At 49.3% G+C, this 14,469-nt stretch overlaps 1 protein-coding gene across 4 annotated transcripts in view; it reads left to right on the top strand.

The window, feature by feature from the left end:
• ULK1 (unc-51 like autophagy activating kinase 1) overlaps positions 1-14,469 on the top strand; it is a 151,488-nt gene that overhangs the window by 63,357 nt on the left and 73,662 nt on the right. For all 4 annotated transcript variants that reach the window (XM_075898409.2, XM_075898408.2, XM_014572209.3 and 1 more), the window contains exon 8: positions 9,979-10,080. In XM_075898409.2, the coding sequence (XP_075754524.2) occupies positions 9,979-10,080 (102 nt within the window). The remainder of the gene's footprint in view (positions 1-9,978; positions 10,081-14,469) is intronic.

The raw sequence follows: 14,469 nt of genomic DNA, 5'->3' as shown, positions 1-14,469 counted from the left end.
GAGGCCTCCTAGCCCCAGTTCCTGTAACCAGATTACATCTGTGCTATGCTGTGCTGGAGGAGCAATAAACCACCCTCAATTCCACTGGCTGGTGCAGTCTGTTTGTGCCATTTTGGGGTGCAGGAGACGGGGAACCCCCAACGCGCCATCACACTGGTGTCAGAAGTGGGATCCACTGCACCCCGTGGATGAAGCTCCCAGCAGCAAGCGACAAGGCGCCGTAGAAGCAAGAGCCCTGGAGCCAAGCATGCTTGAGGCAGAGCGAAGCGGTTCCGGGGAATCGTGGGGCGCTGCAGCACTAGACTGGTGAGTCTGCACCAAGGGGACCAGCGGGCAGATGGCCTACGCCCAACTCTTGAAGGCAGAGCTGGTGGGGCTGTGCAGAGAGAGGGGCTTGCCTGTGCGGAAAGCAACCAAGGCCCAGCTGATTACCCAGCTAGAAGATAATGACCAGCCACAGGGCCAGGATCTTGTCCCCAGGGGAAGCAGCCAGACCCCCCCCGAGAGTGTGTCAGTCTCAGAGAGGGGGAGGGGCGCTGGAACCCAACGGAGAGATGCGACAGCGTCTCCCGGGAGGCCTGCAAGCCGTAGCCCATCTAGAGCAGGGGCCAACCCAGCGGAGCTGCGGCGGCTGGAGATCCAGCTGCGGATGAAGGAATTGGAAGTACAGGACCCAGAGAAGGAGAGCCAAGACCGAGAGAGGGACCGCCAGGACCGAGAGAAGGAGCGCCAAGATCGAGAGAGGCAGCGACAGCATGAGCTGGCCATGGCAGAGCGGAGAACCTGCGGGGCCCCGGCTGCGCCAAGAGTGGGTGGGCCCCAGGGTCCCGGGGCTGCCAGGCGCTTGGAGAGGCTCACGGTGGCCCAATTGAAGGACGTGGGTGACATAGATGGGTTCCTCAGCTCCTTTGAGAGGGCCTGTGGACTGCAACGGGTCCCCCCAGCTGACTGGCTACAGGAGCTCGTCCCCGCACTGAACCAGGAGGCGGCCGGAGTGCTCAGTCAGCTGGAGGACCTAAGGCCAGAGGATTACAACCGAGTCAAGGAGGCCCTGCTGCACAAGTTCGGGCTGACCCCCGAGATGTACAGGAAGAAGTTCCGGGGGGTACAGAAAGGGCCACGGGAGACCTATGTGGACCTGGCCTCCCGCCTGGCGCAATACTGCCGCAAGTGGGTGTCTGGAGTCGGAGCCCAGACTGCAGAGGAGCTGCTCAAGCTGGTCATGATGGAGCAGCTCTATGAAGTGTGCCCACCCAAACTGAGGCTGTGGCTCAAGGACCGGAGACCAGAGAACCCCCAGGAGGCCGGGAGACTGGCGGATGAGTTCATGGAGAGCCGGTCCGGGGGTGAACGGGAGTCCCGGAGAGAAAGAGAATCGCGCAGAGACTGGTTCTCGGCGGAGCAACGGAGAGAGACACCTCCGAGGCGAGCCCCAGGGACCAGGACCAGTCATCGATACCCCAGAAAACCATCCAGGGCCCGGGCAGAGCCGACCCGAATGGGCCCACAGAACCTAACTTGCCATCGCTGTGGGCAACGAGGCCACAAGAGGGCTCAATGCACCAGGCACAAGGACAGGTCCCATGACCTGGGACATTCCAGGGTTAACTGGCTGGGGCGGGAGGAAGGGCAGGCTGCCCCAGAGGCAGGGGCTGGCCGGCAAACCTCCGCTCGGGGAGGGGGGAAGGATGCTCAGTGCAGCTCCCCTGGGAGGTCTGACCCTCTGGAGACAGATTTATCCGTGCACCGGGTGGGGGCGGGGCGGCCCCTACGGAGGGACTGCCTCGTACCCCTGGAGGTGGATGGCAGGAAGGTGACAGGTTTCTGGGACACAGGGGCGGAGGTGACGCTGGCACGACCCAACATAGTGGCCCCAGACCGTATGCTACCCGACACTCAGCTGACACTGAGGGGCATAGGCGGCACCCCCTTTAAGGTACCCGTAGCCAGGGTGCATCTGAAATGGGAGGCCAAGGAGGGCCCCAAGGAAGTGGGGGTGCACCCGCACTTGCCCACCGACGTGCTAATGGGGAGTGACCTAGAGGAGTGGCCAGACGGACCCCACAGGACGCTGGTCACCACCCGTAGCCAGAGCAAGCGAGGGGCTTGCGGCCCGGAACTCGAGGAGGTTCCCCAACAGGGGGCCCAGGGCCCCGTCCCAGCAGACCTAGAGTTGGACCTAGGCAGTGGGGGGAACCACGGCCCTGTCCCAGCCCCAGCCGCTGAATTCCAGGCTGAGGTGCGAGCGGATCCCTCCTTGCAGGCCCTGAGGGACCGGGCTGACCTGGGTGCCGCTCAACCCCTAGGAGGAGATTGCCAGGAGAAGTTCTGGTGGGAGAGGGGATTTCTGTACTGGGAATGGCTTTCCCCCGGGACGGTAGGCAAGTGGGGGCTCCAGCGGCAGCTGGTGGTTCCCCAAAGGTTTCGCCGCAAGCTGTTACACCTGGCCCATGACATCCCGTTCTCGGGACACCAGGGGATCCGGCGCACAAGGCTGAGGCTGCTCCAAAACTTCTATTGGCCGGGGATGTTTGCAACTGTCCAGCGGTACTGCCGGTCCTGCGACTCCTGCCAACGAGTGGGGAAGGCCCAAGACAGGAGGAAAGCTGCATTGAGACCCCTGCCCATCATAGAGGAGCCTTTCCAGAAGGTGGTGATGGATATTGTGGGGCCCTTCAACAGAGCAACCCGGACAGGGAAGAAATACATCCTGGTGGTGGTGGACTTCGCCACCCGCTACTCCGAGGCCGTGGCCCTGCCCTCCATCGAGGCAGACACGGTGGCAGACGCACTGCTGACCATTTTCAGCAGGGTGGGGTTTCCCCAGGAGGTTCTCACGGACCAGGGATCCAACTTCATGTCGGCCCTGCTCCGGTGCTTATGGGAAAAGAGTGGGGTGCAACACACCTGGGCCTCGGCGTATCACCCCCAGACCAACGGGTTGGTGGAGAGGTTCAATGGGACTCTGAAGCAGATGCTACGGACCTTTATGCACAAACACCCGCAGGACTGGGACAATTACCTACCCCACCTGCTGTTTGCGTACAGGCAAGTGCCCCAGGAGTCCACGGGGTTCTTGCCGTTCGAGCTGTTATATGGGAGGCGAGTGAGGGGCCCCCTGGACTTACTGAAAGACGAGAGGGAGGGGAAGGTCTCCCCAGAGGGTGAGCCGGTCGTGGAATACGTCCTGACATTCCGGGAAAGACTTGCCGAGCTCATGGGCCTGGCCAGAGAGAACCTGAGCAGGGCCCAGAGGAAGTAGAAGGTCTGGTACGACCGCAATGCACGGGCCCGTGCCTACGCTACCGGGGACCAGGTGATGGTCCTGATCCCCGTGCGGAAGAACAAGCTGCAAGCCGCCTGGGACGGCCCCTTCAAGGTGGTTAAGCAGCTGAACGAGGTGAACTACGTGGTGGAGCTGACGGGCCAGACACGCGGCCAGCGGGTATATCATGTTAACATGATGAAGCCGTACTGGGACAGGGAGAACTTGGTGCTGGCCGGGTGTAAGCCCTGGGAGGAGCAGGGGGAGGATCCCCTGGTGGGCCTGTTCCCTGGGACCAGAGAGGACTCTTCGCTGGAGTCAATTTCCCTCTCGGACCAGCTCACCCCGGCCCAGCAGGCCGAGATCCGGGAGGTGCTGCGCTCCCACCAGCAGCTGTTCTCCAACAAGCCGAGTCTCACCAACCTGGCTGTCCACCGGGTGCAGACGGGCACTCACCCCCCGGTGCGCTGCTCCCCATTCAGGGTCACAGGGAAAACAGCCCAGGACCTGGAGAGAGAGGTCCAGGACAGGTTGGCCCTGGGGGTGATCCAGCCATCCTCCAGCCCCTGGGCCTCTCCCGTGGTGCTGGTTCCCAAGAAGGATGGGTCGATCCGGTTCTGCGTGGACTACCGGAAGCTCAACGCCATCACGGTGTCCGACGCCTACCCAATGCCAAGCCCAGACGAGCTCCTGGACAAGCTGGGGGGAGCTCGCTATCTCACCACCCTGGACCTCACCAAGGGCTACTGGCAGTTTCCGCTAGACCAGGAGGCCACACTGAAATCAGCTTTCATCACGCCACTGGGGCTCTATGAGTTCCTGGTCCTGCCCTTTGGCCTCAAAGGGGTGCCGGCCACCTTCCAGCGCCTGGTGGACCAGCTGCTGCGGGGAATGGAGAACTGTGCCCTAGCGTACATCGATGACATCTGCATCTTCAGCCAGTCATGGGAGGACCACTTGGCCCAGGTCAGCCAGGTACTGGATCGGCTGAGGGAGGCCGGGCTGACCGTAAAGGCTGGGAAGTGCAAGGTTGGAATGGCCGAAGTGTCCTACCTGGGCCATAAGGTGGGGAGTGGCTGCTTGAAGCCAGAGCCGGCCAAAGTGGAGGCCATCCGGGACTGGCCTGTGCCCCAGACCAAGAAGCAGGTCCAGGCTTTCATTGGGATGGCGGGGTACTACGGGAGGTTTGTGCCCAACTTCAGCTCCATCGCTGCCCCGATCACAGAGCTGTGCAGGAAGGGGAGGCCAGACAGGGTGGTCTGGACGGAGCAGTGCCAGAGGGCTCTCTGTGCACTGAAGGAAGCCCTGGCCAAGGCCCCAGTGTTGGTAAACCCAGACTTCGACAAGCCCTTTATCGTGTTTACGGACGCCTCGGACACCGGGCTGGGGGCAGTGCTGATGCAGGTGGACGAGAAAGGGGAACGTCACCCCATCGTGTACCTGAGCAGGATGCTGCTGCCCCGGGAGCGGAGCTACGCGACCGTAGAGAGGGAATGCCTGGCCATGGTGTGGGCCCTGCAAAAACTGCAGCCGTACCTGTTTGGCCGGCGTTTCACGGTGTTCACCGACCACTGCCCCTGACCTGGCTACACCAGATGAAAGGGACGAACGCCAAGCTGCTGCGGTGGAGCCTGCTCCTGCAGGACTACGACATGGAAGTGATCCACGTCAAGGGGAGCGCCAACATCATCGCCGACGCGCTGTCCCGTAGCGAGGGGCCCGAACTTCCCTAGGTCACAAGCGGAGTGACCCTGCTCAGTTCGCTCTCGGAGGGGGGAGAACTGTGACGTAGTGGGGGTACTTGCTGGGCTGTGGTGACCCCTGCTGTCTGGAGCAAGACCCAGCAAGGAAAGCCTCACTATGGAAAGGTAATGCCAAACTTGTTGAACCAGTGGCCAGACACCCCCCCATGGAGAGGAACAAAGGAAGGTGGAGGCTGCCCTGGCTGGGGGGCAGGGCTGGAAGAGGGTTAGTTAGTTCCTGTCTGGAAGGCAGGGAATAAGGCGCTGGGGAGGGGGCTGGGACTCCCCTATCTCAAGGGGGGGGCACTGAGGCCTCCTAGCCCCAGTTCCTGTAACCAGATTATATCTGTGCTGCGCTGTGCTGGAGGAGCAATAAACCACCCTCAATTCCACTGGCTGGTGCAGTCTGTTTGTGCCATTTTGGGGTGCAGGAGACGGGGAACCCCCAACGCGCCGTCACTCCCTCACTTTATGGTTGAAGCTTGCTGCTGGTTGATACTCTCTATGTAAGGGTAATGTAACCTCTGTCTTCTTGAGACACTTTCCTGAACTATTTTTAGCAACACTTTTTCTTTTACATTCTCTTGAAAGTAGATCAGATATCTGGCTCATTTTTAAAAAGGAGGTGGATGATTTTTTTAAAAAGACTCTGGGAATTCCTTTTGGATTTAAAATGTTCTATGGTTTTGGTTTAAAGATCAAGTTTTGGGAGGGGAGAAGGTGTTAAGCTCTGAGTAAAACATGTTCTGGGAGGTGTTCAGCGGTTTACTGTGCTGCTATCACAGATCCCTGTATGTGCATGGTGAGTGACGGATAACAGGATGGCCTCTGCATTTCCTAGCCATGTGTCTTCATAGCCAGCCATACTTTCTTGCCTTGCCACAATAGCAGGAATGTTATGTTTGTGTGAGAGTGTAGCAAAGTGGCTGTGTGTCTAACCCCTAGGGAAATTTGGGTCCTCTCCTACAATGGTCCTGAGCATCTACCTCTGCCATTGACAAACGTTCTTGGCTCTGTTCAAAGATACCATAATAGAGCCCCAACTTAAATGTATAGCCCAAATTTAAAAAACAGTAAGAGAACCAAAAAAGTTCCATCTGGCTTAACAACCAGGTAAAAGAAGCACTGAAGAATAAAAAGATATCTTTTAAAAAGTGGAAGTCAGATCCTAGTGAGGAAAACAGAAAGGGGCATAAACTTTGCCAAATTAAGTAAAAAATATAATAAGAAAAGCCCAAAAGGAGTTTGAAGAGCAGCTAGCCAAAAACTCAAAAAGCAATAGTAAAATGTTTTTTAAGTACATCAGAAGCAGGAAGCCTGCTAAACAACCAGTGGGGTCCTTGGACATTCGAGATAACGGAGCACTCCAAGATGATAAAGTCATAGGGAGAAGCTAAATGAATTTTTTGCTTCAGTCTTCACGGCTGAGGATATTGGGGAGATTCCCAAACCTGAGCCATTCTTTTTAGGTGACAAATCTGAGGAATTGTCCCAGATTGAGGAGTCACTAGATGAGGTTTTGGAACAAATTGATGAATTTAACATTAATAAGTCACTGGGACTGGATGGCATTCACCCAGGAGTTCTGAAAGAACTCAAATGGGAAATTGCAGAACTGTGGTTTGAAACCTATAGTTTAAATCAGCTTCTGTACCTAATGATTGAAAGATAGCTAATGTGATGCCAACATTTAAAAAGGACTCTAGAGGTGATCCTGGCAATTACAGACTGGTAAGTCTAACATCAGTATTGGGCAAATTAGTTGAAACTATAGTGAAGAATAAAATTGTCAGACACATGGACAAATATAATTTGCTGGGGGAAAGTCAACATGGTTTCTGTAAAGGGAAATCATGCCTTACTAATCTGCAATAGTTTTTTTAGTGTGCACAAGGAGGATCCATTGGATATAGTATCCAGAAAGCATTTGACAAGGTCCTTTACCAAAGGCTCTTAAGTAAAGTAAGTTGTCTTGGGAGAAGAGGGAAGGTCCTTTCATGGATTGATAACTGATTAAAAGACAGGAAACAAAGGATAGAAAAAAATGGTAAGTTTTCCAAGTGGAGAGAGGTAACTAGTGGGTGTGTCCTGGGACCATAAGGGTCCGTCCTGGGACCCATTCTATTCAACTTATTTATAAATGGTCTAGAAAAAGGGCTAAATAGTGAGGTGTCAAAATCTGCAGATAATATCAAACTGCTTAAGATAGATAAGACCAAAGCAGACTGTGAAGAGCTTGAAAAAGATCTCACCAAACTAAGCGATTGGGCAACAAAATGGCAAATTTAATTTTGATAAATGTAAAGTAATGCACATTGGAAAACATAATACCAACTATATATACAATATGATGGGGACTAATTTGGCTACAACTACTCAAGAGAGAGATCTTGGAGTCATTGTGGATAGTTATCTGAAAACGTCCACTCAGTGTGCGGCAGCAATGAAAAAAGCAAATAGAATGTTAGGAGTCATGAAAAAAGGGATAGAGAATAAGACAGAAAATATCTTACTGTCTCTATATAAAACCATGATATGCCCACATCTTGAATACTGCATACAGATGTGGTCACCTAAACTCAAAAAAGATATATTGGCATTGAAAAAGGTTTAGAAAAAGGCAACAAAAATGATTAGGGATTTGAAACGGGTCCCATATGAAGAGAGATTAAAAAGACTTGGATTTTTCAGTTTAGAAAAGAGGAGACTAAGGAGAGATATGATAGAGGTCTATAAAATCATGATTGGTATGGAAAAAGTGAATAAGGAAATGTTATTTTCTTATTCCCACAACATAAGAACTAGGGGGTCACCAAATGAAAGTGAAGCAGCAGGTTTAAAACAAAGAAAAGGAAATTTTTCTTCACTCAGCACACAGTGAACCTGTGGAACTCCTTGCCAGAGGATATGGTGAATGCTACAACTTGAACAGGGTTCAAAAAAGAGTAGATAGATTCATGGAGGTTAGGTCCATCAAGGACTATTAGCCAGGAATGGGTAGCACTGGTATCCCTTGCCTCTGTTTCTCTGAAAGTGGGTGACAGGGGAGGGATCACGTGAGGATTGTCTGTTGTGAACCCTCCCTCTGGGGCACCTGGTATTGGCCACTGTCAGCAGACAGGATACTGGGCTAAATGGACCTTTCATCTTACCCAGTATGGCCATTTTTATGTTTGGTGTTGACGCAGGCATAACCGGCACTGATGACTTTCTAGCTGTGCGTTGTTCACAGTAGGGACATAACCAAATAACCAGTCGTCCAGACAGGTTAGAACTGTGTTTCTCAACCTCTTTTTATAAAGTACCACTTAAAAAAAATTATAAGTATCCCCAGTAACTACAGTTTTCAGACACACACAATTTTTTTCTCCCATTGCAACACATTTGTTTAAACAACTTAAGTGTAGCCAAATGGGCGATGACATTTTTGGATGTTAAAAGTATAAAAATAATAAAGTGCTTAAAACAAAAATTCAGTTTTCTCCAAATTTCAGTTGTGTTGACGTACCTTCCAGACTTCTCTCGAGTACCCCTAAGTATACTCGGACCAGTTTAGAATAACCCTGGGTTAAAGGAACTCCATGCCCATGGTGTGGTGGGCCCAGTCCTGCCAGAGAAGCCTCTCAGCATGGTGTGGCAGGCCCAGCCTATTTGGAGTAGCTCTGCGGCATGGGGTGGCAGACCCAGCCCAGCTCTAGCAATCCCTGCCCGTGACACAGTGGATCCAGCCAGGCTAGAGCAGCCCGTGAAACTCCAGTTAAGCAATTAAATGGTTGCAACATAATATTTAACTAGTTAAATGGGATTTTATATCCCTAATTCATAGTGAGGGTTTGGTTTTGTCTGATCTCCTCCCAGTGCCACCCTAAATCCAAATGGAAAAAAACCTTTTTTTGGCCTTTGCTGGCAGAAGAGCTAGAAAACTGATCCCCTTCCAGTCCTTTCTCCTGTGAGTTTTAGAGGAAGTCTCTTTGAGAAATACAGGTTTTAAGCTTGCCTTCTCCCACCTTCACCTCCGCATGGATCTAGAGGCACATTGAATTCTGAGCTATTGATCACTCTCAATCAGGGGTGACCCGTGCGTATAGGCCAACTTGGCCGTCGCCTAGAGCGCTGCGTTAAACGGGGTGCCCAATGATGACGTCACGCCATTGAGGGCTGTGGAGGCAGGGGTGCCAATTGCGCATACCATCTGGGGCGCCAGCTGCCGGCAGCCCACTTCAGGCCGCCCCTGCTCTCAATCCATGCTAACTTCAGCTTCTGGAGCAAATCTGCAATGAGTGTGAATTTGTAGACAGTTACAGACCACAGGAATTGTGGAAAGCAAGGTGAGTGGGTGACCTATTTTGGATAAACACATTGGACTACTTTTGAATTCAAGTCCTATCCACTAGTATGACAGCATCATACTATCCATGTGTCAAGTCATATCCACCAGCATGACTGATGCCTGCATGGGTCAGCTTCTTTAGAAATCCCATGGAGTGGAAATGCTCTAAGACAGAAGGGCTGAACTACCTGTACTAACTTGATCCTTGGTTTGTCATGCCTGTAACTGATGAAGTTGTAATTTGAACTTTATTGTGTATGTGCATTTACTTTGTTTTAGAAGGGATACCTGTGCTATTCTAAAGGGACTTCTTTGTTCTCAAGTTGATTCAATAGAGATTATAATACTTGAGAAGGGGGTACACTGTTTTGCCAACAATGCGTCAGGCAAAAGGGTAGGGATCTTTTTTTGTATGCCTAAAGTCAAGCCATGCCTTAAATAACCAGGTTAGTATTATGAAACTGCCTCCTTGCTAATATTAATGTAGCATTTTAAGGCAAGCAAAAAAATGGTTAATACCTTTTCTTTTGTGGAATCTTGATTCAGTGCTTTTTTAAAATGAGGGGCCTTTGTTCTCTGGTAACAGCCAAGAAAAGAGCCAAGTTTTTAAAAACAAAACTCTGTGTTTTCACTCTACGCAGGCCCCAGAAGTCATTATGTCCCAACACTATGATGCCAAAGCTGACCTCTGGAGTATAGGAACTATCATTTACCAGTGTCTGACAGGAAAGGCTCCCTTCCAAGTGAGTACTCTATGGTTATTAATGCTTGATGAGTTTGTTGCTGTTTTTCACCCGTTTCACCAAGAGTTACATACAATATAGAACACACTCTCCTGGCAAGTCATCCTGTTTTGGTCCATCCCAATGAGCAGATAAGCATGTTAATTCTCAAGTCAGTGGGATGCTCCATATTTTTCAGTGCTGAAAATATCGTCAGAAGGCCATCTTTTCGGAAGATCTTGGGAACCTTAAAGCAATGATGTCCCCAGCAGCTTACTTTAAAATCAGTTTCCCTTTACGACCGTCACAGGGAATAATAATAATTTCTGTTGGGCCTAAGGGTGTAGGGACAATAAGAAAGATCAGCTAATGGTAAGGAAAATATTGCAGATTGGTATGACTCTAGTTTGAATTGGGACATTATAGTTGAAATAGCCTGACTTCTAGAGTAGATAAGGAAGATCTTACTGGAGAAGCCTTCTGTGTAATTTTGTTTGTTTGTTTTCAAGGCCTAAAAGGGATCATTTTGATATTCTCTTGCATTTAATCCTTTCATTAGAATTCCAACTATCGTGATCATAACTTTTGGTTAAGCTAAAGCATATCTTTAAGAAAGGCACCCTTCCTTGATTTAAAAATGTCAAACAATGAAGAATCTAACATCCCTAGGCAAATTGTTCTAGTAATTAATTACCCAGACTGTTCACCTTGTTTCCATTCTGAATGTATCTAGCTTGAGCTTCCGTGCTCTCCTCCCAAACACCAGTTGTTCACATATGGTTATGCTCATTATTTTATTCCTCCTATGCCAAGCTGCAGGATCCAAGGTTCCATCCACATACCCGTAGAACTCCTCGAATTCTCCCATTCCAGACCCTTTGTCATGACATACATATATATTAACACCTTCCCTAGTATGACGGTTGCCTTTCTAGCTGGGATAACACAGTCAAGGGGACTACCTTTTGGAGCCTGTCCTTCTGAGTTGATGAGTCCATTGGCCGAGAGAGATGCAGTTTGCTTCCTACTCATCAAAGGGTATTTCTGCACTGCAGCCAGGAGGTGAGATTGCAGTATGTGCAAGCATAGCCTTGGAGTGCACAGGAATCTGGTATGTACTCAGGCCATACCTCTGTGAATAGACCTCTATTTTTAGCCAGGTCTGCCTACATGTGTGGAAATTGCACCTCCCAGCTGCCATGTAGACTTACCCACAGTCTCAGTGTGTAGACTCTGGCGAGCACCCATCCCTTCTTGTCCAGGTAGAAAAAGACCAAGAATCAAACGTTGCAGCATGATTTGGGGACACCTGACATGTCAGTTCTTCTCATCAGACATGAATTGATAGAAGGCCTTTTTTCAGAGACTAAATTTTGAAACTCTGATCACTGTTGCAACAGCCACTAAAACCGGATTTCTCCTCCTCACCCAATCTGTCCTAATGACTGACTCATTAGAAATGAGGATAACTAAAAGGAAACTCTGCAGCAGCATAAGCTCAGTTTTACAAGCTGCTGATTATCTTTAGATCAGAGCTTTCTCACTATAAAGTGAAATGAATATTTATGAAGTTGTGTAACCAAGAAGAATAAGATGATTTACAAGCCTGTTAGAAATCTTACAGGAGGGAGCAGATGAGTGTGGCAGTAAACTGGGGCTATGTCTAGACTGCAAGCCTCTTTCAAAAGAGGCTCTTTCGAAAGTATCGTCTAGACTGCACGTTGAACTTTCGAAAAAGTGGCTTGCTTTTTCGAAAGAAAGCATCCAGTGAGTCTGGATGCTCTCTTTCGAAGAAGCCCTATTTACATTGAAGAACGCCTTCTTTCGAAAGAGGAACTTTCGAAAGAAGGTGTTCTTCCTCGTGAAATGAGGTTTACCGCCATCGAAAGAAAAGCCGCGTTCTTTCGATTTAATTTAGAAAGAAAGCGGCTTGAGTCTGGACGCAGGGGAAGTTTTTTCGGAAAAAGGCTACTTTTCCCGAAAAAACCCCTGAGTCTGGACACAGCCTGAGGCTTTTATTTTGGTTTGGTCTCCATGCTGAGGGCATGTTTTGGATTAGTTTTTTCATCTCTAAGGATCTTCTCTAACAATATTTCCCATTCTTCCCACTTTGCTCTGTAAGGAAAGCAAGCCTTCAGCTTCCATGGCTGTGTAATTTTTGGGTTTACAGTATCTCCAATTAATATTTTGAATGTTTCATAATTTCTGGCTACTTTTTCTTGTTCTCAGTCTGAACATCTTTTCTTAATGGGGAAGTAGGAAGTAATAATTGTTAGGAGAAAAAAATAAATTTTGTTTGTTTATTTAAAATAAATGTATTGGCGTGTGACCGTACACAAAGCTTTGCTGCTGTGTGTGTAAGAAGCTAACAGAGTTCCTAGCTCACTAGTAGATAGGGATGTAAAAGGTTATCTGGTTAACAAGTAAGCCTCACTCTTAACAAGGCTTACCGATTCTTACTCTTAACGAGTGAGGCTTTGCTGTTCTTGTTATCCGGCAGGGTCTGTAGCATGCAGGAGGTGTTCTAGCCATTCAGCTGGAGCACCCCCTGTCCATGGCGGGCCCAGCCCAACACTCCACCTAGCAGCTTACACAGCAGCGAAGCCTCATCCCCGGGAGTGGGGCCAGCAGGGGCTGGCAGTCCTGCTCTCAGGGAGGCTTTGCTGCAGGCTCTGCAGTACAAAGCTAAGTTTCATACTGCAAAACCTGCAGTATGTGTAATTGTGTAAGTGCTAAGATTTGTATTAGTTCAATGGTTACCTTTTTAAACAACTTTTTACATCCCTTCTATTAAAGTATCTCAAAGCTTCATACAAACTACAGGTAGACCCTCTCATAACATCTGTGATGCAGCATGATTTCAGTTAGTCAGATGTCCACTTATCATGGATCTGGCCAAGTTTTCCACAGTGCCAAAAAAGTTTGTTTACAGCTCTGGCTCTCAGTGTTCTATGCTGTTATTTAGCTCTAATTTACCGCTAAATGTCTGCTAAGAGCCCAGTAAGCAATGGAAGTGCTTGTAATGCTGCTAGATAATATTGACCTCCCGTGGTTTGATAAATTATCTGGTTTGGCATTGGTGAGATCCCTAGGGTGCCGGACTAAAGAGGTCCAGCCTGTAGCGATTTACATTTCCATGCAACCACAATGACTTTGTTGGACAGAGTAGGGCATTGTTGTCATTCTGCACTCAGCAATAGCTCATGTGCAACCATATGACAGCTGACTTACTTGAAAAACCTTTGCTATCATCATTATTATTCAGTGAAAAATGCCTTTTTTTAACTAAATGGAAAATTTCTCCTAACAATATTTGTTCTTTTTAGAGAATTGTCATGGAAAATATGTTTCCCAGGCTGCTGTACTAAACTCTACCAGCCAGTGCCTGGGGGAGAGAGGAGAAGAGCAGAGTCAAAACTCTGTTTATCTGCCCTCTTACTTATATGGAGATGAGGCCGCTCTGCTGTGCCTCCATTCCCTTCTGCTGTGTCGTCAGTGTCTGGGCTACTTGTACAGGGAGATAGTCACCGAAATCCTTGGTATGGGAAGAATGACTTCAGAAGGTCCTGCTAGGCAGAGAGGCAACTTCATTGATTGGAATGAGGGTTTTTCTTGAGTGGTGGTTACATTGCACATCTGTCTTGATTTCCTTGCTTATCTTTTGGGGGTTGTGCTTTGACAACAAAACACTGAGCCCTATTACTACAGTAACCGTTAGGAATCTGTTTGATCAGGGAGAAAGCAAATCCCAGTCCAGATGGTCCTCCGGATATGTGTATGTATTGCAATCAAGTGTGTTTACTCTTTAGACAGAGGTTACCAACCGCTTTTCCCAGACTATAAGATCTAGGCATATGAAGCCTGCCTGTGGCAAGTGTTGGATAGCTTATTAAACATTAAAGGACTTTATTCCCTTATTTGCATCACGAGAGACACTTTGCAAAAGCTGCTGCCTATATCTGAAAGTCTTGGAATTGGTAGTAATCAATTGCGCAAACAGTCTAAGAGAGTGGAAGGAGCATGGAGTGTAAATGTTGAGAGATGCTTACTGGAGAGCACACTTTCCCTCTGGTTAAGATCTTGTTAGATTCCCCAAGGTGAACCAGACAATGGAATACAGACTCCATCCCTTCCAACATCTGCCTGGATTTCACCTGTATGAGCATCCACTGCTTCCTCTGGAGAGGCTCACAGGTGTGCAGAAGTACCCGGGGTTGTTCTCAGCAAACAGATCAGGCTTTAAACCAACAATAGATTTCATAGGGTTTGGGTAGAAGCACATGTGGAAAGGCTGATTACAGGTGCCTTTCCTTTCCACAAGGGGAATGTAACTTGCACACTAGTTGTAAATCAAGGCAGAAGAGAGTTGGGTGGGCTTTCTTCTTTATAAAAGTCTGTAGGAATTAAAAT

The sequence above is a fragment of the Pelodiscus sinensis genome, chromosome Z, assembly GCF_052426305.1.
Source record: "Pelodiscus sinensis isolate ZL-2025 chromosome Z, ASM5242630v1, whole genome shotgun sequence".
Taxonomy (NCBI): domain Eukaryota; kingdom Metazoa; phylum Chordata; order Testudines; family Trionychidae; genus Pelodiscus; species Pelodiscus sinensis.
This window is presented reverse-complemented; position numbering and strand designations above follow the sequence as displayed.